This window comes from Oncorhynchus mykiss, chromosome 27 (genome assembly GCF_057628025.1).
Source record: "Oncorhynchus mykiss isolate SJ-2025 chromosome 27, ASM5762802v1, whole genome shotgun sequence".
Classification (NCBI taxonomy): Eukaryota; Metazoa; Chordata; class Actinopteri; order Salmoniformes; family Salmonidae; genus Oncorhynchus; species Oncorhynchus mykiss.
This window is the reverse complement of record NC_143048.1, coordinates 23,871,685-23,896,067: the sequence shown is the minus strand read 5'-3', so window position 1 is coordinate 23,896,067 and position 24,383 is coordinate 23,871,685. Positions and strand designations below refer to the sequence as shown.

The 24,383-nt window shown below is 41.4% G+C and overlaps 2 protein-coding genes across 4 annotated transcripts in view; both read left to right on the top strand.

Moving 5' to 3' along the window:
• Positions 1-19,474, top strand: part of zbtb16b (zinc finger and BTB domain containing 16b) — a 30,734-nt gene extending 11,260 nt beyond the window's left edge. For both annotated transcript variants that reach the window (XM_021588036.3, XM_021588035.3), the window contains 4 exons: positions 2,542-2,628; positions 14,270-14,440; positions 15,848-16,015; positions 16,182-19,474. In XM_021588036.3, the coding sequence (XP_021443711.1) occupies positions 2,542-2,628; positions 14,270-14,440; positions 15,848-16,015; positions 16,182-16,411 (656 nt within the window). In that variant the 3' untranslated portion in view covers positions 16,412-19,474. The remainder of the gene's footprint in view (positions 1-2,541; positions 2,629-14,269; positions 14,441-15,847; positions 16,016-16,181) is intronic.
• Positions 19,475-19,853: 379 nt separating this feature from the next.
• LOC110507792 (G protein-activated inward rectifier potassium channel 3-like) lies at positions 19,854-24,248 on the top strand. Of its 2 annotated transcripts, XM_021588033.3 has the most exons (4): positions 19,854-20,001; positions 21,178-21,326; positions 21,445-22,540; positions 22,757-24,248. In XM_021588033.3, the coding sequence occupies exons 2-4, from the start codon at positions 21,180-21,182 to the stop codon at positions 23,098-23,100; spliced, it is 1,587 nt and encodes a 528-aa protein (XP_021443708.3). In that variant the 5' UTR covers positions 19,854-20,001; positions 21,178-21,179; the 3' UTR covers positions 23,101-24,248. The 2 variants fall into 2 exon arrangements, with proteins under 2 accessions (XP_021443708.3, XP_036821680.2); XM_036965785.2 differs by lacking the exon at positions 19,854-20,001 and having other exon boundaries at positions 21,097-21,326.
• The last annotated feature ends 135 nt before the right edge of the window (positions 24,249-24,383 follow it).

Genomic DNA, 24,383 nt, shown 5'->3' with positions numbered 1-24,383 from the left:
GGAACATGAGATATGTGTTAAAGGAAAGAGGCTTCTTCCTGTCTGTCGCCTGTCTGTATGTGTCAGTTCTTCAGGGTCTCTGTCTTCTCTTTGTCTTCTCTCTGTTGTATCTGTCTGTGTGTGTGTGTGTGTTTTCGGAGAGTCTGTCTGGCTCCTCGCCAGCTCTGTCCCTCTGAGTGATGACATCATCAGCTGCCGGCAGGCCTGGGTGTTCTGCCAGTGTTCCGAAGCGTGTGTGATGGCTCGCTCGCAGATGTGTGTCCAGGAACACACTGTACCCAAACTGCGACTTAATCAGACTTGACTGCTCTCCCAGCCACTTTATCCAAAATAGAGCAGGAGAAGGGGAGGGGAGAAGGCGGAGAGAGGGGCTAAAAATGAAACTAAAATATAAACAGAAACTCCACTCTGATGTTAGGAAGAATAGACACAAGGAATGCTATACCTCCCTGGCTTTCCTCTCCTCTGATATCTGTAAAAGTGTTAGGAGATGACAGACGGCTGACAGATGAGAGGTTCCCTTTCTCCAAACAGTGCTCATAAACTACCTGACCTCCTCACAGTAGACATATTTTAAATCCAGGTGTAGATTTAATGATGAGTTTGAAATTCCATGTTTGGAACTCCGTGATGGGAACACAATAGCTGCATCAGGTCTAGACACATTCTACTAGTTGGCTAACGGCTACTCTCCTTTACTCATCCTGTCTGCATCGGTATGACCTGATGAGACATACTGGCTATAGTGTGTGTTATATAGGCCTGTTACACATCATTTAGATACTTTGATCTTTCATTACAAAATAGATTTCTGAAACCTTCTTTCATCTGGTTTGTATTCACACACAAAATATATAGCCTCTGTATTGTACAAAGAAAGAGAGTTTGATCTTATTTCATTGTCATTGTGTGTTGCCGTATAGCCCATAGCAGCCTTTAGATCCTCTGTTGGTTGCTAAGGAGCCAGTGCGCCACAGCTCTAATGGGCTGATTTGGTATTCAGCTCGATGCTGGCTCGTATTTTGGTATGCCAGACAAAGTGTTTTGATGGAGGGCTATTGCAGCCGCGTCTGGAGACAGTTTGATGGTTTATGGATGAGAGCACACTCCATGCCTTTGACGGCACAAGACAATGTTCTCTTCTTCCCTAATCACACACAATCTCCCAACAGCACAACATGACACACTGGACACACTGTCACAGAACGTAACACATTGGACACACTATCATAGAACATAACACAGCCAAGGACAGCCCTGCAGTACATCACAATACACCTAGGTAAAGGCTACATAGTATGCTGAAATGTTTTGTTTTCACGAAAATGTTCAAGGATCTGAAATGAGGTGAAATCTGTGGATGAGGTGGTTGTAGCTAGCTACAGCACTGGGACTAGTGCAGCTGTACAGGGAGGTGGGGAGAGTTGAAAGAAGACTACATTTAGGCTGTAGCGCTCCCAGTTTCCAAAGCTTGTGGGCGTTTTAATGAGTCATTTTAACTTCATTTAAAGCCAGCTGAGCAGAAAATAGATCAGTGAATAAGCCCTGGGCCAGTATGGATCTGAAACCGATTTACATCTCACCGAGAGCCAGCCCACATCCAAACAGCTGGGAGTGTATATTCAGTGTGTGTGTGTGTGTGTGTGTGTGTGTGTGTGTGTGTGTGTGTGTGTGTGTGTGTGTGTGTGTGTGTGTGTGTGTGTGTGTGTGTGTGTGTGTGTGTGTGTGTGTGTGTGTGTGTGTGTGTGTGTGTGTGTGTGTGTATGCATGTACTCGCCCACACCCACTGTGTGCAGTATCACTATTTGTCAGAGCAACTGGCATCTCCTATAGCTGAGTGGTGTCATTGCCCTTGTCTCCTCTGATCTCTTCATAGGAACAGACAAGGGCATTCTAAAGGTGAGCAGGGTGCTGTGTGTTACTGAGGGAGATGGCTAGGGAGTGTTGACTCTGTAGGGTTTCTGATAAAGGCCTATGCTGCGGGCTCAGAGCAGAGCGTCTGCTGTGCACAGAACACCCAGTCCTTTTGTGGCAACTCAGGTAGACAGGCTGCACACTGTTCAGAGCATGATAACAGGGTAAATACAACTCTTCAGCTAAGCTCCTCACTGTGGAAGAGAGAGGCCACGGAACACTGTCTGGTGCCTTTGTTTGGCCAGAGTTGTGTTTTTTCCACTGGGTTTTGTTCTTTTGTACTGTGTGTGACTCCTTATGTAACTGTAAACAACCAAAAGTGTTTACAGAAGAGAATGGGTACTTAGGGACTTTTAAATAGAGCAGCTTTCTCACCTATAAAAAATGTGGTTTGATTCTGAAATAAAAGTGCAGCTTTTATAGCCATCTGAGATTCAGATGTTGATTGATTGCCATAACCATAAATTCAAATTCAGTTGCACCCTCTACAACATGATTCAAATAATTTTGTACAAGTTGCTGGCTGTTTTCTCATACTGTATACTTGAATGTTTACATCTCACAAAATAATGTACACCAAATGTTGAGCGTTTGATGATGACACATGACTGTGATTTCCCCCTGCAGCTGGAGCTGAGGCCCTGGTGTGTGATCAGTGTGGAGCTACATTCTCTGCTGAAGATGCTCTGGAGGCCCACAGACAGACACACACAGGTACTGTCTTACACACACACACACACACACACACACACACACACACACACACACACACACACACACACACACAGGTAACACCCACAGGCAAACATAGCTCACGGATGAAAACGTGCAGGGACCCAATGACAGACACTCATTCACCGCCCTTAAACAAGCAGGCTACAATTGACAGGATACTGTTTGAGGTCCGTATTTGTAATGTATTCTGTCTCTCCTGCTGCTCATTCAAAAAACGTTTAATAAATATATGGCTATGGGGATGAACATTCTTGTCATTGTGCTGGCAGGGTTAAACTGTCCCTGTCATGTTGCTCCATAATTGATCAACGAGGACGGGAAGGCCCTCTCAGATATCACCCACTTATATCTCCTGGCATCCCATCTGGGTGCGTGCCTATTTACCACAGGGCTGGCAAGCCTGACACACCAGGCACGCCTAGGCCACACTGCAAGTACATGATATTGTCATAGATATGCCATGCATCTAGGCTATGTGCGTGAGGAGCTGAGAGGGTATTTACTCTATTGCTCAGACTCACATCAACAACTTGAATCAACACATTTTGTTTGGGAATGATCTCATGGTGATAGACTCTAGTATTTATCCTCTACAGCTCAGAAGATAATGGACATCAGTGCCTGTGAACTATTCTGAAACACAATGGTTCTAAATAGCTAGACGCTCCTCTAATCAACTGACTGAGTATCTCCTATTGAAGTTATACAAGTGAAGTTGAAGTCAAAGCTGCCTGTATATATTCCAAATATTCAGACCCTCTCCCAGTGCCTGAATCCTAGTCATTGCAGTATCTAAATCAAACTCTACCTTTAATGATCTTAAACTAACCCTACAGTCGATCCACGCTGAGTGTCTGAATCCACACCTTTGCTGCTACTGTCAGAGAAAACTGATAACCCGCTTCGAAGCGTTGGGATGTAACTGTAACTCCAGGTGCCACACACAGTATGAATAGTTAATACCTGGAGACATGGCGGGGTGTTAACGAGTTTCTGCCTCCTCTCCCTCAGGTTGTAAACATCCAGGGCTCAGTTGTTGGCCTGGCATCGTATCTAGTACAGGGTACAGGAGGGCATTACTCACTCATTTTGTCATCATCTCAGCTTGGTCTGGTGTGACACATGACCTTCTTACTGCTACTTTGTACTCACAGGCTGTGCTCTGACCAGAATAGTATGGTTTATTTGAGCTGTTTGGTGGTTTTAGGGAATTCAGTTCCAGTGGGCATTCTCTTTTACAATATGCATTCACTGTACATTATAATCCTTCAAGTGTTTTTATACTTTCAACTTCTGCACTCAAAAAGATGTTGCATAAAGCTTATTTCTTAAAATATATATATATATATATATTTATATTCTGACGTTTCTGCTTATTTCAGTGTGTAACCTATGAACTGAAGAAGGATTCATGGGTTTTACAGACCAACCAAACTTTTGGGAGAGCGCTATGGTCCTCTTTTGATTATACTTTCAACACATCCTAGGTTTATAACCTTTGAGATCATTGGCTGAATGAATCTTGTTACCATGGCTTTGTATATCGCCATGTGACAGTATGCCAGTAAGCCAAACAAGTTTCCTCTTGGCACATTATCACAGGTCAGACCTTAGCAGCTGTAGCCCTTTAGTTTACTGATCCAGCCTCCTCAAGAAGGAAGACACCCCTACTTGACAAAGACCTTGTTGGCTCTCATATCGATCACACTACAGGGACTGCAATGCAGAACCTAGCTTATTTCCAGTGAGTGAGAGTGTGTTTTGGCAATGTGAATGTCAGAGGCGAGTGGCCGTGGGTTGGCGTTATGGGAAGGGGGTGAGACCGTGTGGAAGGGGCTGGTTAAGGGGGAGTTCCTGAGGGCATTGGTTGCGAGGGTTGGTGGCATTGGATGCAAGGACTCCCAGGAAAACAACATCATGTGCTGCTGTTTACTCAGTCCCCACCACAGCCCTCTCTGTCACAGTCTCCGTTCGCTCTGCCTCTGACCTACTTGTGAGTGCCCAAAATAAAATAATGGAACCGTCTCAAAACCTCTCACCCAACAATGACTTTATTTCATCAGACCATGTTAGCAAAGTTCTCTGTGGTGTCATCTTGTTTGAGCAGTTTTGGAAAAACCGAGGAATTTGAGCAAATCATAGAGCATAGAAATGGACTGGATATGGTGCAGAAGATAGTGGCTAGCCATTCTGCCAAAATGCCTGCAGGAGAAGGCCCTAAGAGTGCTGTCTTTGTGTGTTCTTACAAACAGCTGCCCTTAAACTACACGTTAACACTTCCTCTGCTGAATGTGGCGATTTTAACATGAATGGCGATTTTAACATGTAAATCTTGGTGGAGCAAAAAAACAAATGTGGGATGCATGCCAGCAAAGCCACTACACAACACAACACAACACTAAACAATACATTAATTGTGACAAACAGTGCCCACAAACTGTTAGGGTCCGTATAGCAGTCCCAACACAATACCACTGCTAAACCTGGCTTTCAGCGGAGCCTTATCTGGCAGCGAAACAGTTCATTCAGCATAATGCACTGCTTTAAAAAAAACAGCTGATATGGCTTACTTGTTTAAACAAATGTGGTTTCTACTGACAAATAAGATGTACAAACTATGGCATAAGGGGACAACAAGCAGATAAGAGGCAATCTGTAATGTCAATTAAGACATTATTGAGCGAGCGACGACGGACGTAGTCAATATAACTATTTGTTCAGCACTTTTGAAATGTAGAGCGACAGAATTCAGAACATGGGCCATTCTTAGTGTTCTCCCTGTACACAAGTCAGAACTGTAGGATAAATAAAGGGGGCAAATAAACAGACAATGAAAGCTCTTACAATATTCAATGATTACATTTCTCTAAAACTGGTTATAGGCTACATGTGCACCACCAAGTTAGAACAGTAGGCGAAATTAAGAGGAGAAAATAGACCAAATTATTAGGGTGAGGCACATTGAACGCCATTTGGGTCTTTGGGTGTCAAAAAAGATACACGTCATATAACACCATTTGACCCTTAAAGCTGTACAAAAAAAGTTAGTAAACAAGCACACACCGGCCCGGAACGATGTGTTTACAATACCGCCTTGGTGAAAATAGACCAAATTATTAGGGTGAAGCACATGAGCTACTAGGTATTCACCCACTTGGCATTTTACCTATTTTATTGCCTTACAACCTGAAATTAAAATAGATTTTTGGGGGGGTTGTATTGTTTGATTTACACAACATGCCTTCCACTTTGAAGATGCAAAATATTTTTTATTGTGAAACAAACAAGAAATAAGACAAAAAAACTGAAAACATGAGCATGCGTAACTATTCATGTTTCCCCTTAAACCACTCTAGTGTTGCTTTAGCAGTATGCTTGGGGTCATTGTCCTACTGGAAGGTGAACCTCCATCCCAGTCTCAAATCTCTGGAAGACTGAAACAGGTTTCCCTCAAGAATGTCCCTGTATTTAGCTCCATCCATCATTCCTTCAATTCTGACCAGATTCCCAGTCCCTGCCGATGAAAAACATCCCAATGCTGCCACCACCATGCTTCACTGTGTGGATGGTGTTCTCGGGGTGATGAGAGGTGTTGGGTTTGCACCAGACATAGCATTTTATTTGATGGCTAAAAAGCTACATGTTAGTCTCATCTGACCAGAATACCTTCTTCCATATGTTTGGGGTAGTCTCCCACATTATTTTTGCTGAACACCAAACATGTTTGCTTATTTTTTTTTTTAAGCAATGGCTTTTTTCTGGCTTAAAGTGGTCCTATGGACAGATACTCCAATCTCCGCTGTGGAGCGTTTGCAGCTCCTTCAGGGTTATCTTTGGTCTCTTTGTTGCCTCTCTCATTAATGCCCTCCTTGCCTGGTCCGTGAGTTTTGGTGGGCGGCCCTCTCTTGGCAGGTTTGTTGTGGTGCCATATTCTTTCAATTTTTTTATAATGGATTTAATGGTGCTCTGTGGGATGTTCAAAGTTTCTGATATTTTTTTATAACCCAACCCTAATCTGTACTTTTCCACAACTTTGTCCCTGACCTGTTTGGAGAGCTCCTTTGTCTTCATGGTGCCGCTTGCTTGGTGGTGCCCATTGCTTAGAGGTGTTGCAGACTCTGGGGCCTTTCAGAACAGGTGTATATATACTGAGATCATGTGACAGATCATGTGACACTTAGATTGCACACAGGTGGACTTTATTTAACTAATTATGTGACTTCTGAAGGTAATTGGTTGCACCAGATCTTATTCAGGGGCATTGCAAAGGGAGTAAATACATATCACTTTTCAGTTTTTTATTTTAATCTTTTTTTAAACAAGTTGTGTTTTGTTCATTTCACCAATTTGGACTATTTTGTGTATGTCCATTACATGAAATCCAAATAAAAATCCAAAATAGGCAAAACACCAAGGGGGACGAATACTTTTGCAAGGCACTGTACACTTAGTATTACCTTCTTAGCTACAGTATACATATCTCCCTGGCATATTACATAATTTATGCAGCAGCATACAGTACATTTTTGGATTAACGTTGTTGTGCTGTGCTTGAACATGAAAGTGGCGAGGTGGTCCTTCCAGGGCAAATTTTGTCATTAAAGAGAAAGATGCCAGATTTACAATTCTGAGTTGAATGACCGTTCAAAACATATTTTCCCAGTTTGAGCTGTGCATTCCTGACTTCCCAGTTGCAATGCTTGCAGTTAGCCACTGTCACTGATTCCTTCCAAACCACTCATTGTTGAATTTGCAATCTCCAAACTTTTGTGATATGTTTATGTCCAATGGCCGATGAGCACTGATACGTTTTATCTATATTTTCTCTTCATTATTTCTCTTCATATGACAAGGATTAAAAAGGATTTGCCAGTAGACTTGATTCATGATGATGACTGCTAGCTAAGATTGTGAAAGTAAGTCCAATCAAAGCTACTGTACATATAACGTGATTTGATTTACTTTCTGTGGCCAATGAACTTAAGCCTTCTTGGAAGGGCACTTGTAATATAGCTTTATGGCAGCACCCAAAGGGCTGAAATGTTGGATGTCTACCCTTTCTAAGGACTTAAGCTTGGCGATTGAGTAAGGTCCCCATGAGTGACAGAACACTGAGCCAATTACGGCGCAATGCTCCTATTTTCTGCTGGCCCGCCCCACCACCACAGAAAGCACTGAGCTAGGCTGAAACACCTGTATTTGGAGCTGCTTTACTCAAGAAAACAAAAAAGAGACCATGTTTCTATGTAGCTTTGTTAACGCAATTATATATATTTTTTACATTGTTTGCAAACTGATATTTGACACGTATTAATGCCAACATAACATGCAAAACAGATAAGCCCCCCCAATTTGTATATATATACAAGTGTATATATATATATATATATATATATATATATATATATATATATATATATATATATATATATTTTTTTTACAAAAAAAATTGTCTCTGCCCCACCTGCCCTGAGTGACAGGTCGCCACTGCACATAACCCCTATTATACAGAGAACACATCCTACTCCATCACACGTTATTGTTTATTCAATACTGCCTCAGTGCATAATGAAATAGACCTCATCTAATTGCGCAATAATTATTGTGCAAGCTGCTTTCACAATAATGAATATGCAATCGGTTGAAATGTATACCCCTTATTCCACTTAGAATAGCTAATCAGTGGTACAGATCTTCATCTACTGAGTCATACTGTACTCTACTTATACACCAGTCTATTTTCCTGGCCTCTAGCTATTTTGGGTTGTGTACACAGTACACACTGCCTAGTGCTGGCCTCTACTCTGTCTGGTGAATGCTATTGGGAAAATATGCAAAAAATGTTTGAATCCAAACTATAGATTGGAGACAGCAGGTGACCTCAATGAAATGGGCCATGGAAGATGGAATGGTGGTTAAACACCAGCAACGTATCTCTTGTTGCATTAATTATTGAGCTGGTTGTTCCTCTCTCTGGTAGATTAGCAGTCTGCTGACCAGTGGCTGGCCTACTTGGAATCATCTGAGGTCCTGTATGGTTACTGTCTGTCTTTAGGCCTGTCATAACATTTAGCCTACGGGACCCAATCTGAACTAAGTGAGCAAAATTGGTTGTAAAACATCTTTCCTGTGTCTTTTCAATGTCTTTTTTAACCACAAAGACATATTTCCAACATATTGAGCTCATAGGGAAGGCACAGGGTTTTCCCCCTGCAGGTCTGGTGCTCATTGCTCAGTGTAATGTACATAGTGTATATGTGTAACTGGGTCACAGGGGCAGCTAGTGAGTGAACATGCTCAGGCGAGCCATACTAGGAGTTTTACTCATAGCACCTTCATGTTGAGCCAATCAGTTATAGCTCCTTTCAGTGAATCTGACTTAATCCAATAAACATGCTCTTTGAAGAGTGTGACATAGTACTTACAACTCTTTCACCGTTCTTAAGAAAATGAGCTCTATAACCATTCACATCTTCTTTTGTATACGGGTTTAAAGGAGCAGTCCATGGTTGCTTTGTAGTTATGGTGAGACCTGCACAGAAACGTGCTGTTAACACAGACCAATGAGGTTAGATGGAGATCTGTGGTGCACTAAACCTAAAGACAGAGAACGTTGCATAGATCTGTATAAACATTATGCAATCCCTTGTTCAATTTGTACTGGGGTTACTGTAGGATTCTCAGGGTGAGGAAACCTTTGTTGGTCTTTAGAAAAGGAATAGGCTTTGCTTATTTGTGAATGGAGGGATTAGTTTGAACACTTCACCCCAAGGAGGACCATGATTCAATCTGGTTGCCTAGAGACATGTTTTTGTCTGTTAAGCCACTTCGTCTGTGTTCCCTGCCTTAGTTGGACTATTGACTGGCTGTTAAATGCTCCCATGTCATGTTCTGATCTGATGTCTGATCTGATAAACGATTGACGTTTAATTAAACTACCAGGCTGATATTCTCTTCCCTTCTCCTAGCTAGACATTCTCCTGGCTCCTTTTTTTTCAGATTGGAACATAGGAACTCTGGAATTAGTTTAGTTCTGTGTACACTGTCTAAAGTTTACAGAGAGAAACTCAACTGAAGTTAAATAATCTTTCTCTGTGGAATGTCTGCAAGGTCCCTCCCCTGTGTGACTCAATAGTGAGGCACAATGCTCAGTCAGCCATCCAGCCTTTGAGGAATACCATTGATTACATGGTGTTTACCACATTGAGGACCTAGGGTCAAGAGGTCAGAACACCAAATCCCATTCTCTTTGTCTGGTTAAGGTTGAGAAAGCAGGGTGCAGTGGGGGCAGTGGGGGCAGTGGCATGCCTATTTGAGATCGTGTTTTCTTACAGAAGGGCTACTCTGCACTAAGGAGGAAAGCCTTCTGGAAAAGGCTGCTGTGAAAGCAAGTGTTTTTGTGTGAAAATGAACAGGGTGCACTGGTGCAGGTAGTCATCAAACTAATGAAAGTCAGCATATATTATTATATTATACATACTGTTTGTGCTGCACTTCTGTCTCTGTCACTTTTATCTACTGCTTTTATTTAAGGGACTACATTGCCTTGCAAAAGTATTCATCTCGTTGGTGTTTTGCCTATTTTGTTGCATTACAACCTGTAATTTAAATGTATTTTTATTTGGACTTCCTGTAATGGACATGCACAGAATAGTTCAAATTGGTGAAGTGAAATGAAAAAAAAGACTTCTTTCAAAAAATGCAAAAAAATATAAACTGAAAAGTGGTGCGTGCATATGTATTCACCCCCTTTGCTATGATGCCCCTAAATAAGATCTGGTGCAACCAATTACCTTCAGAAGTCACATAATTAATTAAATAAAGGCCACCTGTGTGCAATCTAAGTGTCACATGATCTCAGTATATATTCACCTGTTCTGAAAGGCCCCAGAGTCTGCAACACCACTAAGGAAGGGGTACCACCAAGCAAGCGGCACCATGAAGATGAAGGAGCTCTCCAAACAGGTCAGGGACAAAGTTGTGGAGAAGTACAGATCAGGGTTGAGTTAACTTTGAACATCCCACGGAGCACCATTAAATCCATTATTAAAAAATGGAAAGAATATGGCACCACAACAAACCTGCCAAGAGAGGGCCGCCCACCAAAACTCACGGACCAGGCAAGGAGGGCATTAATCAGAGAGGCAACAAAGAGACCAAAGAAGGCCTGTGGGAGACTCCCCAAACATATGGAAGAGGGTACTCTGGTCAGATGAGACTAAAATGTAGCTTTTGGCAATTAAGGAAAATGCTATGTCTGGCGCAAACCCAACACCTCTCATCACCCGAGAACACGATCCCCACAATGAACCATGGTGGTGGCAGCATCATGCTGTGGGAATGTTTTTCAATGACAGGTACTGGGAAACTGGTCAGAATTGAAGGAATGAAGCATGGCGCTAATAACAGGGACATTTCAGTCTTCCAGAGATTTGAGACTGGGACAGAGGTTCACCTTCCAGCAGGACAATGACCCTAAGCATACTGCTAAAGCAACACCAGAGTGGTTTAAGAGGAAACATTTTTAAATGTCTTGGAATGGCCAAGTCAAAGCCCAGACCTCAATCCAATTGAGAATCTGTGGTATGACTTAAAGATTGCTGTACACCAGCGGAACCCATCCAACTTGAAGGAGCTGGAGCAGGTTTGACTTGAAGAATGGGAAAAAAACAGTGGCTAGATGTGCCAAGCTTATAGGGACATATCCTAAGAGACTTGCAGCTGTAATTGCTGCAAAAGGTGTCTCTACAAAGTATTGACTTTGGGGGGGGGGGGGGGGGGGGGTGAATAGTTATGCACAATCAAGTTTTCAGTTCTTTTGTCTTATTTTTTGTTGTTGTTTCACAATAAAAAATATTTTCCATCTTCAAAGTGGTAGGCATGTTGTGTAAATCAAATTATACAAACCCCCCAAAAATCTATTTTAATTCCAGGTTGTAAGGCAACAAAATATGAAAAATGCCAAGGGGGGTGAATACTTTTGCAAGCCACTATTTGTATTGGTGCTTCTGTAATTGTCTTTCAATGAAGTTGAGTTGTTACTGGTAACTAGTGTATTATTCAAGGTGTTGTCACTGGATGTGGGACTGAGATCATTGTTAAGCGAGAGCATTTGTTTTGACAGTTTTACATTATTTTCATGGCAGTGGGATGAGAGGCTATTGACTGAGCATCTGAGTGTCTAGAAGCAGGAAATGACAAGCAGAATAAGAATGAATCCAGACTGTTTAATGGTTTAGTTATCAAAATAGGCCGAACACAGACTTATGGGAATGGTCATTAAATTGACATTTTGAGAATGAAGGAATGAGAAGATTTGAGGAATGACAGCGCATGTCAGAATGTTGATACTGGGTGAGAAAATGTACTAAGGAAAACATTTGATCATACAGAAGTAACTGATGGTGCTGTATCACTTGGGGTCTCCTCCAGCATGTTGGAGAAGAGTAGAGAGCACTCCCCCTGCTGGCTGCATTGAGATTGTATGGCTTGACACTTGTCTTAGATTATTGTTCATGTTATACCACCGGGTAAAGCAGCACAGAATGGATTCAGTAGTTCCTAAAGGTCTTTTTGCTTTTTAGGATACATCTCTATTTAGCGTAGACTTTTGGTGCATTCCAGTCAAGGCTATTCTTCTTTAGAAATAATCAGAAACCAAAGAAAGTAGATTGTCAGCTGGACAGTGAGACTTGACAGAGAAACGTTCCTGTCTAGTTAGGGTTTGGGGCGGTACAGGGAAGATCTTTTGTCCATCAGTAAAACATTGTGATCCGTGGATGAGAAAAGCCCTGATCATTAGGCTTATACACAAAGCCTGGGAGTGTAGGAGTTGCATGAGGAGCCTATGACTAATGGGCCGAGCCATTGGGGGTCTGTACCACATTGTGTTTCTATTGTGAAGATAGATGGCCACTGGAATAAAGCTAGTGAACAGGTGCAGTGCATTCCAGTAGGCTCGCTCTCTGATGTATGGTGTGGAGTGGAGAACATCTCTCATCTTCTCTCTTCTTTGTTAATGAGTAGAAATAATGCTAAATTCTCTTAGTGCCGTTTAGGGCAAACCACAGCAAGCTCATAGCCTACTTTAATTCCATCAAGTCCCATGATCAATATCTAATAACGAGAGAGAAAAGAAAAATAACACAGATGCATGTAATCTTAGAAATATTCTGAATATTAGTAACACAATTCATCCTATAAATTAGGCCTGATGTAAGCGAGGCCTTTCACGTTGTGTATTCCCAGTCATTTGTGAAGAGGACCACGTGTAATGTGAGGCACTTAGATACTGACTGACTTCTTCAGAGTAGGTTATGTAGTCATTCAATAAGTGAAGTGTACCTATGAATCATCATGACTAAAATAAAAGGAAAATGTTGGATTTTTAAAAAAAAATTATATTGCAGGAAAATGGTAAACAATAGAGAGATGATGTGATTTATTGCTGAAATTAAATTAATGATTGAATATAAATATCCTTGTCTGTTAACTTGATTGAACTCAAAACACTCTGAAAATCTCCTGTCTTAGTATGAGTGTGCTGTATCTCATTCCCTGCACTAATTCCAATTTAATTGCCAGTTGCCTCAAGGCACTTCAATAACAATAATAAATGATTTGATTTAGTGGACCTCATCAGACTGCATTTTAAATGCAACTCAGCAACCCCACTTGAATTCCAATGAAACGCTGGCATAGCCTCCTGTTTACTAATGATCCACCGCTGGAGATGTCTGATTGAATCCCAGTCGTGAGCGATGGGACCTGCGTTGTAAATGATCCTCAACCCGAGCAGACAGAAATACCGACCTCATAACCTAACATTAACCACCTCTCTGCAAGACTCGTACATTATTATCAGTGGAATTGATTACTGATGATTCAGTCCTACCTCACATTTGAATTTTCATGAGCGGGATAAGCAAAGGGGTCATTGAATTGTGATAAGAAAATATAAGAACCCTGTATATTGTGTGTGAGAATTTAATGGTGGTTCTTCACAGATCCTGTGTGAGTAAAACTAGCCTGTGTTTCCCTATCTGTATTCCGCTCCACTCTCAGCGCAACAGGAGAGCAGCCCCAAAGTGATGCCAGGTCACACACGGGATTAAAAGGATTGTGTTTTTCCTGCAGTCCTGCCTTTAATGGCTTGATATCGCTACTTAACATTCAGCACATAGCTCATAGTGTAGGCATCGTTCAGGGTGGAGCTGCTATCAGCCTCTCTCTGTGAACAGACACAGACGACTCCAGAGGCTGCTGGAGCACAGGCTTGATGGGGATTGAAAATAATAATTCCTCTTTTAACATCAGATAAGGAGAAGGCATTGATTATGTGATTGACAGTTCTAGCATCCTGTGTATTGCGTAAAAAATACATCTCTCAAAGACAATGACTTCCAAGTCAACGTCAATCAGAAAAGTGTATAAAGTCAAACTGAATGTATTTCACGCCTGTCAGGGGGGTTAGTTTAGGTAGAAACACTTTGCTCTTTGAAAGAAGCGTTCTCCTCAGAACACTCAGAGTCTCAGGCTCAGAGTTGAGTGACCCAGTTTCCCCACTGAGTGTATGTTTGGTCCTGAAATAACTGTGTCTGTGTCTCTGTGTGGTCTCCAGGGACAGACATGGCAGTGTTCTGTCTGCTGTGTGCCAAGCGGTTCCAGACCCAGAAGGCTCTGCAGCAGCACATGGAGGTTCATGCAGGGATGCACAGCTACATCTGCAGCCACTGTGACCACCCCTTCCCCAGCCACACCACCCTCAAACGCCACCTGCGGTCACACACAGGTAAGGACTGCATCTGTGTCCATTGTCATCTTCATCATCCCCATCATCATCACCACTACTGTTTTCATCATCATCATCATCACTGTTTTTAACATCACCATTATCACTGTTCTCATCATCATCATCATCGTCACTGGTTTCATCATCATCATCATCACTGTAATCAACATCATCATCATCACCACTGTTCTCATCATCATCATCATCATCATCATTACTGTTTTCATCACAATCATCGTCATCACTGTCATATCCATCAACATCATCGCCTACTCTAACACACAATCCAAAGCTGCAATGAGATTCCCATAAACCTCAAGCCTTTAATCCTTAAATACCTTGAACTACTACTTCTCTCTTGGCACTAGACTGAAGTAGCATAAGACCATAGTTTTTCAATTACAGTCAGTTTCACTAATTTGATCATGTCTACATTCACTTAACGTTAATAAACTCCGCAATGATTCACTTTCCTGATGACAGCAATGCTCCAATATGGCCAGTATTATGTTTGAGGCTATTTTATCCGGTGGATGTTTTTAGGTTCTTAGACACAGCCTTCAAGGCCCCTGTGATTCATGTCTGTCATTTCTACTGCAGTTCACCCCAAATGACAGAGCAAACCGAAATAAATATCTAAAGAACAGCAAATGTCTGTGTTATTCTCTGAGAGTTAGTCAGTGGTGCCCTAAGGGTGGGGGAGAGGGAGGGGGAGGGGGGGAGGGGGAGGTTTTTACTGAAAGGTTGCCCCCTTCTTCAGATCCACGTCTATATTGAATAAAAACATAATTGATATGAAGAGACAGAAGGGAATCGGAGTTTGCCCATCGTTGTGTGTCTTGTTTATACCACGGTCATCTTGGTAGTGTCATTGTGTAAATGTCATGTGTCTTGTAGCATGGGGGGGCTTTGTGAAGCACCAGGCTATAATGAGCAGTGCAGTGTATTGTCCCACTTGGCTGTTGCTGTGGACACTGAGCTAATGAGACACATAGGTCATTGCAAATGACTCAAAGCCACAGCCTCAGAGAGAGATGGATTAACTATGGAGACCCACATGTCTGGAAGACTTTAGCTGTCAGCAAGCAGCCAGATGGAGTGCCATTATTATCATAACATTATTATATACAGTATATTATATTATACTATATTATTATTAAATATATCTGAAAGCACAATCTTTTTTTCAGCCTGATATGCAAGAAGGTTCTGATTTTATAGACCTGTACAGCTACATCTATCATATGCAAGTAGTAGTCACGTTAAAATATATTTCTATCTGTCTTTGATCCCATTTCTTTGCTGATGAGTGGAGGCCTACCTGAACCGTTTGAGACTGTTTAGCATTATGACACCTGTGATGTGTGTCCAACCTTTACCCAACCTGTGTCTAACCTGTGTCTTCAGGTGACCACCCGTTTGAGTGTGAGTTCTGTGGGAGCTGTTTCCGGGACGATGGCATGTTGAGGGGACACAAACGCATCCACACGGGAGAGAAGCCATACGAGTGTAATGGCTGTGGCAAAAGGTTCAGCCTCAAGCACCAGCTGGAGACCCACTACCGCGTGCACACAGGTTAGAGAGCAGTGTCTGGCCGTAATAATAACACACTCCCACTTTAGGTTGTTTTGTGTTCATAACAGCATACACACAGGTCAAACCAATGTGTGTCTGATAGTACCACCGGTTTTAGCATATAGTCAAGGAAAGGTTTCACGACTATGCCGTTGTATTCCTATAGGCGAGAAACCATTTGAGTGCAAGATCTGTCACCAGCGATCCAGGGACTACTCTGCCATGATCAAGCACCTGCGCACCCACAACGGAGCATCGCCCTACCAGTGTACCATCTGCCAGGACTTCTGCCCCAGCCTGGCAGCCATGCAGAAACACATGAAGAGCCACAGACCCGAGGATGTGCCCCCGGACTGGAGGATAGAGAAGACCTACCTGTACGTATGCTACGTCTGAGCAGGTCTTAGACACTAAGACACACTATCCTAGGAGTGGACAGGTTTTTCATCGTATTCTTTCCTCTAAAGAAGAGTAAGTTGATCATTTCTGTGGTTTGATTGGTTTTATCACTGTGTATGTGTTGAAGACTGAAAGACGACTGGTCAGGTTACCACAGCAGTGAAAGTGTTATCTGTTATTACATCAAACCTGTGTATGTGTTGAAGACTGAAAGACGACTGGTCAGGTTACCACAGAAGTGAAAGTGTTATCTGTTCTTACATCAAACCTGTGTATGTGTTGAAGACTGAAAGACTACTGGTCAGGTTACCACAGCAGTGAAAGTGTTATCTGTTATTACATCAAACCTGTGTATGTGTTGAAGACTGGGAGACGACTGGTCAGGTTACCACAGAAGTGAAAGTGTTGCACTAGAAGGGATATTGAGTTCTATCTGCTGTGACTGTGATTGTGAGATGTAGAACCCAACTTCTCTGGTATAATTGCAATACTATACTACATAGATTGATTGCGATAAACAATAATTTGTTGGCTTATTATTTCCTGTTATAGATTTTTTGGGGTGTTGTTTGTTTTCTGCATGTTTTACTTGAATGTTGTCCATATGCTTGATTTAATTTGTGTATTATGTTGATATTACGCATATGATTTTCCTTACCTGTCAGTTAGTCTGTCTGCTCATGCTGATTGACAAGCATTAAGGTGCAACAGGTTTTGATATTTATGTTGTGCATCGTTTTTGTTACCAAATAGGTGTTGGTTATTTTGACCCAACCTCAAGGCCGTTTATTTTGTTATTAGAATAAGTGCTACCTCTTCAATCTTCAACTTTTGCACAGAGGCAATAGCACATCTTACAACTGGTGTTTTTCATCGTGTTTTCATCCATCATCTGTAGCTTTAACTTCAAATGTCCTTTTATATTGGCGAAGCGGCTTGAAATGTTCTGAGAATGAATTAATGGAATTGATTCGGACGGTTGCCTGTTGGGGGGAAAAAAAGATTTGAAAGTCTTTAAAGTGACTTTTCTGTGTATCATTTTTTATAAGTTGAATTATAGCAGTCTGTTAAATCACAGAATTCGATTTTTCTCTAAGTGATGAAAAACACATCAAATCTGAATAAAAGTGTTGGCTTTTTTTACTAAACGTGAAAAGAGTATTCTGTAAAGTTAAATGGCTAAAAGCAGGTTATCGTCAGTTGTCTGTTGCTGTAAATGTGATTGTATCTTATTCCTAGACGAGAGCCAGATGAGGGATTCTCTGATTTAAAGATGTTGTATTTTTGTATTACAGTGATCTGCAATTTGTTTACATTTGATTTGATTTAGGAAACATCTTTTCTTGTGTGTTTTGTAAGTCTCTGGAGTCTGATTTGAGTAAGAGCCCTCCCTGTGCCTCTTTTATAAATGGAGAATAGATGTGCTGAATACATGAACACAGTACATGTATGTTGTATTGATCGTTGTTGTTCCTGGTTGTTTGTTTATTGCTAGTGAAGAAATGACTTTCACTGCCATGCCGTAGTAGACCCTATTGTCTAAACATTGTAATTTGAAACAAGATACTTCTAATGACTATGGTATTATGCCCCAGGCACCTCATGCCTCAAAGCAACGAGTGAGATTTTCTTTCAAAATGTTCTGTCATGTCAAAGTAAAATTTGGATTGTGAATTCATCAAATGGGAAAAATGCACAGAAAACACAGAATACATAGTGGTATTGTTAATCATCTTTATAAAGCTAAACGTTGGGCATAATATGGGTCTAACACTATGGCCTTCTAGAACAAACAGCCAGCACTCAGTGCCATGAAAACTATTAAAAGTATCAACTCATCTTCACTGTACTGCTTTCTATTCTATACTGAACAGATACATAAACGCAACATGCAACAATTTGAATGATTTTACTGAGTTACAGGTCATAGAAGGAAATCAATCAAATACATTCATTGGGCCCTAATCTATGGATTTCACATTGCTGGTCAGGGGCGCAGCCATGGGTGGGCCTGGGAAACCATAGGCCCACCTACCTGGGAGCCAGGCCAAGCCAACCAGAGGTTTTTCACCACAGAAGGGCTTTATTACAGACAGAAATACTCCTCAGTTTCATCAGCTGTTCGGGTGGCTGGTCTCAGACGATCCCGCAGGTGAAGAAGTCGAATGTGGAGGTCCTGGGCTGGTGTGGTTACACGTGGCCTACGGTTGTGAGGCCGTTTGAAATTACTGCCAAATTCTCTAAAACGATGTTGGAGGCGGTTTATGGTAGAGAAATTAACATCCAATTCTCTGGCAACAGCTCTGGTGAACATTCCTGCAGTCAGCATGCCAATTGCATGCTCCCTCAAAACTTGAGACATCTGTGGCATTGTGTTGTGTGACTAAATGGAACATTTTAGAGTGGCCTTTTGTTGTCCCCAGCACAAGGTGTACCCGTGTAATGATCGTGCTATATAATCAGCTTGTTGATATGCCACACCTGTCTGGTGGATGGATTATCTTGGACAATGAGAAATGTGTAAATAACACGGATGTAAAACTATTTGTGCACAACATTTAATAGAAATAAGCTTTTTTGTGCATATGGAAAATAGCTGGTGTCTTTAATTTCACCTGATGAAACATGGACCAACACTTTACATGTTGCATTTATATTTTTGTTCAGTGTACATACACATGCACTATAAGGATCTTAGGATTTCCGTGGTGGACCAAAACTAACAGAGCACTTTGAAAAAAAGCTTTTCTTTGATCTTTCTATGTTGTAACAAAACGGAAGTTGTATTATTTGGTGTGTGTACTATAAGGATGTGATGATCATCATTTAGGTAGATATTATGTAAATGTTTGTCTACCTCAGCGCCAGTTCAGTCAGTGCTTGTCCTGGTGTCCAATCAGGGTTGTTCTTCTTGCCATGTGTGTTAAATCCTTTTGCATCACAGCTTTGTAACACTGTGTGTGCAAGTGTTTTCTCAGTGTGGTTTCAGGCACAGCTCTCTTTACGCATCAGTGTTCTGTGGCATGATGAAAAAAATAATAAAACAATTTTACAATGCAGGTCTTTATTGTGTCATCAGTCAAGTAAAGTGAGTTCTTACTGTCTGTTTTTTTTCTGCATACTATTCACATGCACTGCAGGAAAATGTTCAATATTTGAATATGTTAGAAAATATCCAAATGTAAATCCATGACGGTTGAGTTAATAATAATAATAATAATAATAATAATAATAATAATAATAATAATAATAATACATTTTATTTGCGCCTTTCAAAATACACCAAGGAAACATAAAATAGCAAAAATAAACATGACAATAAAAAAGGGTTGTGTTTTCCTGTCTCAGTGTAGCATGCAGCTGAAGTCATGACAGGCGGTTTGGTGACCCTTAGTGGCACGATGCCAGACTAACAGCTGGGTGGGTTTGACTAGCTGCTACAGATGAGGGAAGGGATAAGTCGCTGCCTCTCTGCCCTCCCTCCCTCTGCTCTACCACACACACTCTGTTGTGTCCACCACTAAGCAGAATGGCAGCCATACAGTAACTGAATCCTGTCAATAACAAGAGGGAATTCTTCATCACAGGTACTACCTTTGTTTATGTTCTTGTTTCTATGTTTATTTGTGGGTTTGGGATATGGTGGTATAGACCATAGCAATGCTGTGTTTACATTTTATAATGGAAACTCAGTAAAAATGTAATTCTAACTTACTGAATCGAAAAACCAGTGGTGTAAAGTACTTAAGTAAAAATGCTTTCAAATACAACTTAAGTAGTTTTTTGGGGTATCTGTACTTTACTTTACTATACTACTACATTCCTAAAGAAAATTATGTACTTTTTACTCCATACATTTTCCCTGACACCCAAAAGTACTAGTTACATTTTGAATGCAGGAAAATGGTCTAATTCAATATTTATACTTTCACTTTTGATACTTAAGTATATTTATAACCAAATACTTTCAGACTTTTACTCAAGTATTATTTTACTGGGTGACTTTCACTTTTACTTGAGTCATTTTCTATTTAAGTTACCTTTACTTTTACTCAAGTATGACAATTGGGTACTTTTTCCACCACTGCGAGAAACAAAATAAAAATGGAAACACAGCATTGCTATGGTCTACACCAACACATATACTTCCACCAGCAGAGCATAGTGACAAGACAACATGACTTGGATAGAGTAAAGAAGCTCCTACATTGTTTCCAATGATGGAAAAGTCCACTAGTGTATTATGATTGTGCTGACATAGAACTATCCTGTCCTGTTTATGTAGTTGATGAGCATGAGATCCACCAAATGTAATGGAGCCATTTTGAAAAGATGAAAGGTGGGCTAAATTTAGTTACACATTTGCAAAAAGGATTATCTCCTCTGTAATCTCATGAAATCCATGGTCATGCTCTGTAGACGAGCAGATTGATTAAGAGCTGGTGATAATGTAATCTCCTCTGTTTAATTAGTGTGAGCATGGTGGGCAGCTAAAGCAAACCACATTACACACCATCTGGACTGGAGACTGACTGGAGCAGCAACCCTGCTCTTATCCACCCTCTCCATCGTTAGTTTTTACAACAAGACACAAACAAGGACATGTCAACGCTTGCTCTATGTTCTCAGACTGGATACAAGTGTCATCCTGCACACATCATAACACACATCATTAAACCTGCGCAGGTGATAAACTTTTTTCTAGTTTGTCTTGTTGACGGTATAAACGGTGGACACTCCTGTCGGTTTGTCTCGGTTTCCAGCCATGTTCTCAACGGTGATCTCCAACAGCTGTGCACTCTATGGGGACTATGGCAACTATGGACCTCCCCCATACCCCAGGAAGAACATCAGACCCAGAGCTTCACTTCGACACAACCCATATAACCCATACAGGCCATACCTGAGGAGGGTCAGTATAACATCCCAATATTCACTGCAAAGATGACTGGTTTGTTATTGTGTTGTTATCAACATCTTCACTGTTCGATTTCAGATGACACCTTACTGTCTTGATGTCTTCATTGCAGGTGGACACAAGAGTATCTTTAGCCAATCCCAATAAAATCTCCAGGACCACCAGTAGGGGTCAGTATGTCACCATGCCTGTTCACCATCCAAAGCTGCATCCACTGCCGGTCAGTCAGAGGATCATCCAATCACAGCACAAAGCAAGACAGACCAAGAGTGCTGAGAGGTTCTCCAGTTATGATACAAGCTCCTGGATTGAGAAAGGCTCCAGTAAACCTAATAGAGGGAAGAAAACACAGAACAAGGCCACATCTTCTTCTTCCAAGAGTACAGGAGACATAAGACACAAGAGTTCCAGTTCTAATGTTCGCCAGCACCATCGCTACTTCACCAAGGATGGCATGTGTCGTGGCTCATCATACAGTTCCATGAACAAGATGTGTGACCTGATCGGCACCCTGGTGGATCTGAAGTACAGCTGGATCCTATTTGTCTTCACCCTGTGCTACATCGTCACCTGGGCAGCCTTCGCAGAGCTCTACTTCCTGGGTGCCTGGCTGCGTGGTGATATGGAACACATACAAGACCCGCAATGGCAGCCATGCTTTGAGAAACTGAACAGTTTCCATTCGGCCCTCTCTATCTCCATGGACAGCCAAATCATCAACGGCTACGGCTCTAGAGTGGCCTCAGCCAACTGCATGGACGGGCTGGTTCTCATGATGGCACAGTCCATCATTGAATCAGTGTTAGACACCCTGATGCTGGGCTGCATCCTGGCCAAGCTAGCCAGGCCTAAGAGGAGGCTGCCCACTCTGTTATTCAGTCAGCACTGTGTGGTCTCTGAGAGGGATGAGAGGCTGTGCCTGATGTTCAACGTCAAGACTCTGAAAGAAACACACATGCTGGTGGCAGAGATAAGAGCCAAGCTGATCAAATCTCACCATACCAAAGAGGGAGAGTTCATCCTGTTGGAGCAGAGAGAGCTGACTCTGGGGATGGGGCCAGATGGAGCCAGGCTGTTCACAGTGGAGCCCCAGACCGTGGAGCATGTCATTGATGAACAAAGTCCTCTCTGGGGCATCAGCGCTGACTCTTTAGAGTGGGATACCTTTGAAATTGTGGTCATGGTGGACGGAGCCGTTCAAGACGCAGGTTTGTGCTGAGAGGTGGGGAAATCTGGAGTTGGAATAAAATAACTGTTTGGGCTATTTCAATCAGCGCAAAATGGACACCTGTCATTTTTCTAATTAATGGTTGTGAGTTATTTATATGTTATCATTATCAAAACATGAGTAAAGGGACCTACAGTATCCTTAATGCCTGGTTCGGACAGCAGATGTATATAATATAATATGTATTTCTTCTCAGGCACAGCCTTCCATGTGAGGACCTCCTACACAGAAGATGAGATTTTTTGGGGACAGCGCTTTAAGTCACACAAGCCACTAGAAAAGAGGGGGATTGGTTCCAATCACAAGACCTCTGATAAGAACTATAAGGTCCAGACTGCCACACACAGTGACAGAGAGATGGCAGTGAGACAAAGACATGAGAGATCTCCTGGACATGACACAGACTCTGTCCCCTCCAATATGCCTACAAGGAAAGTACATTACCAGTATTTATCTGATCAAATGTTACTGTGCAACTCAGTCACTAATAACATTGGCACAGGAACTAGGAAACTTAGTAAGAATGAGTTCTTTATATAAATATTGACATTTGACATGTTGGCATAGAAGTGTCAATCAAAGTTTATGAAATCAAGCCACACTTTACATATCCATCAGAATGTTTAAACAATGTAAATAAACAAATGCTGATGACCAATATCTAAAGCTGCCATTTAAACATCTAATTGATCAAACTAATTTGTAAACGTGAACTAAAATACTAATTTGTAAGCGTGAGAACAGCACTTGTGTGATATACAGTTACAATTATGCTGATTGTATTAGTTCTTATTGGTCTCCTTACAGTATGCGAGAAATAACTTAAGGTATCTCACTGCCCATACATCAAGCTCTTCCAATGAAGATTTAAATGATGAGTGTAATTTAATGATTGTATTGCCATGTGCTGTGTCGATTTGATAAACGGACAAATGAATGTCAGTATTACTGTCTATTCACCAGCAAAGGAGATATCAAAATCACATACCATCATAGACTCTTGCCAAAGTTGATATTTATGTAAATTTACAGCATGTGTTACAATTCCCTTTAATCAATCCATTATGTTTTTGGATGTAAACCCACACTCATTCCCAGTCTGCATGTCAACACACAGTATAAGTCTGCCACATCCACCTCAGATCCCAGTATTCAAACAGACGGACGGACGGACGGACGGACGGACGTATTAGAGTGGGTTTGACTTGTACATCATTTCATCTGACAGTGATTCAGATGAACCAAAGAGATGCAGGCCGTTTCCGGGATGCTGCTTGGACAGTCCGAGTGTAAGGAATGTTTTCGCTGGCAGTTATCCTCCTCACCTGGCTCTCCCCAGGCCTAATCCCATACCACGCCCATGGGAGACAGTGCATATCAAAGGTACCTTCTGCTGGCTGCCATTCTAGATGGCAGATTAAATCTACAATTAAATCTTCTGCTGGCCGCCATTCTAGATGGCAGATTAAATCTACAATTTTTTATTAGGAACACCTTGATGTTCCCAACTTAAATAGATGAGACTGGATTAATTAAGCTTGCTGTAAGGTAGAAGATACATTTTCAAAAAATACTTCTTACCCATACTTAACTGTAAACAGATGAAAAAGTCCAAATTGTATCATGTTTTAATTAACATATTTATTTGTATATCCTTATCAAATAAAATATGATTCACTCAAAAGAAATGTCGTCGGTTGGTTATTTTTTGTACTGCACCTGATGCAGAGTAAATTGTATATACTGTAACAGGTATCCAGAAATAATTGTTTTTTAATAATTCAGAACAAAAACTGTACAAATGCATTTATTTGTTCATTTTG

Bases quoted from the DNA above. Each gene is read 5' to 3' on its own strand.
- LOC110507792 (XM_021588033.3), top strand. From the start codon at position 21,180: ATGTTCTCAACGGTGATCTCCAACAGCTGTGCACTCTATGGGGACTAT. The intron at 21,327-21,444 runs GTCAGTATAACA...TCTTCATTGCAG, and splicing joins ACAGGCCATACCTGAGGAGG to GTGGACACAAGAGTATCTTT. The intron at 22,541-22,756 runs GTTTGTGCTGAG...ATTTCTTCTCAG, and splicing joins CGGAGCCGTTCAAGACGCAG to GCACAGCCTTCCATGTGAGG.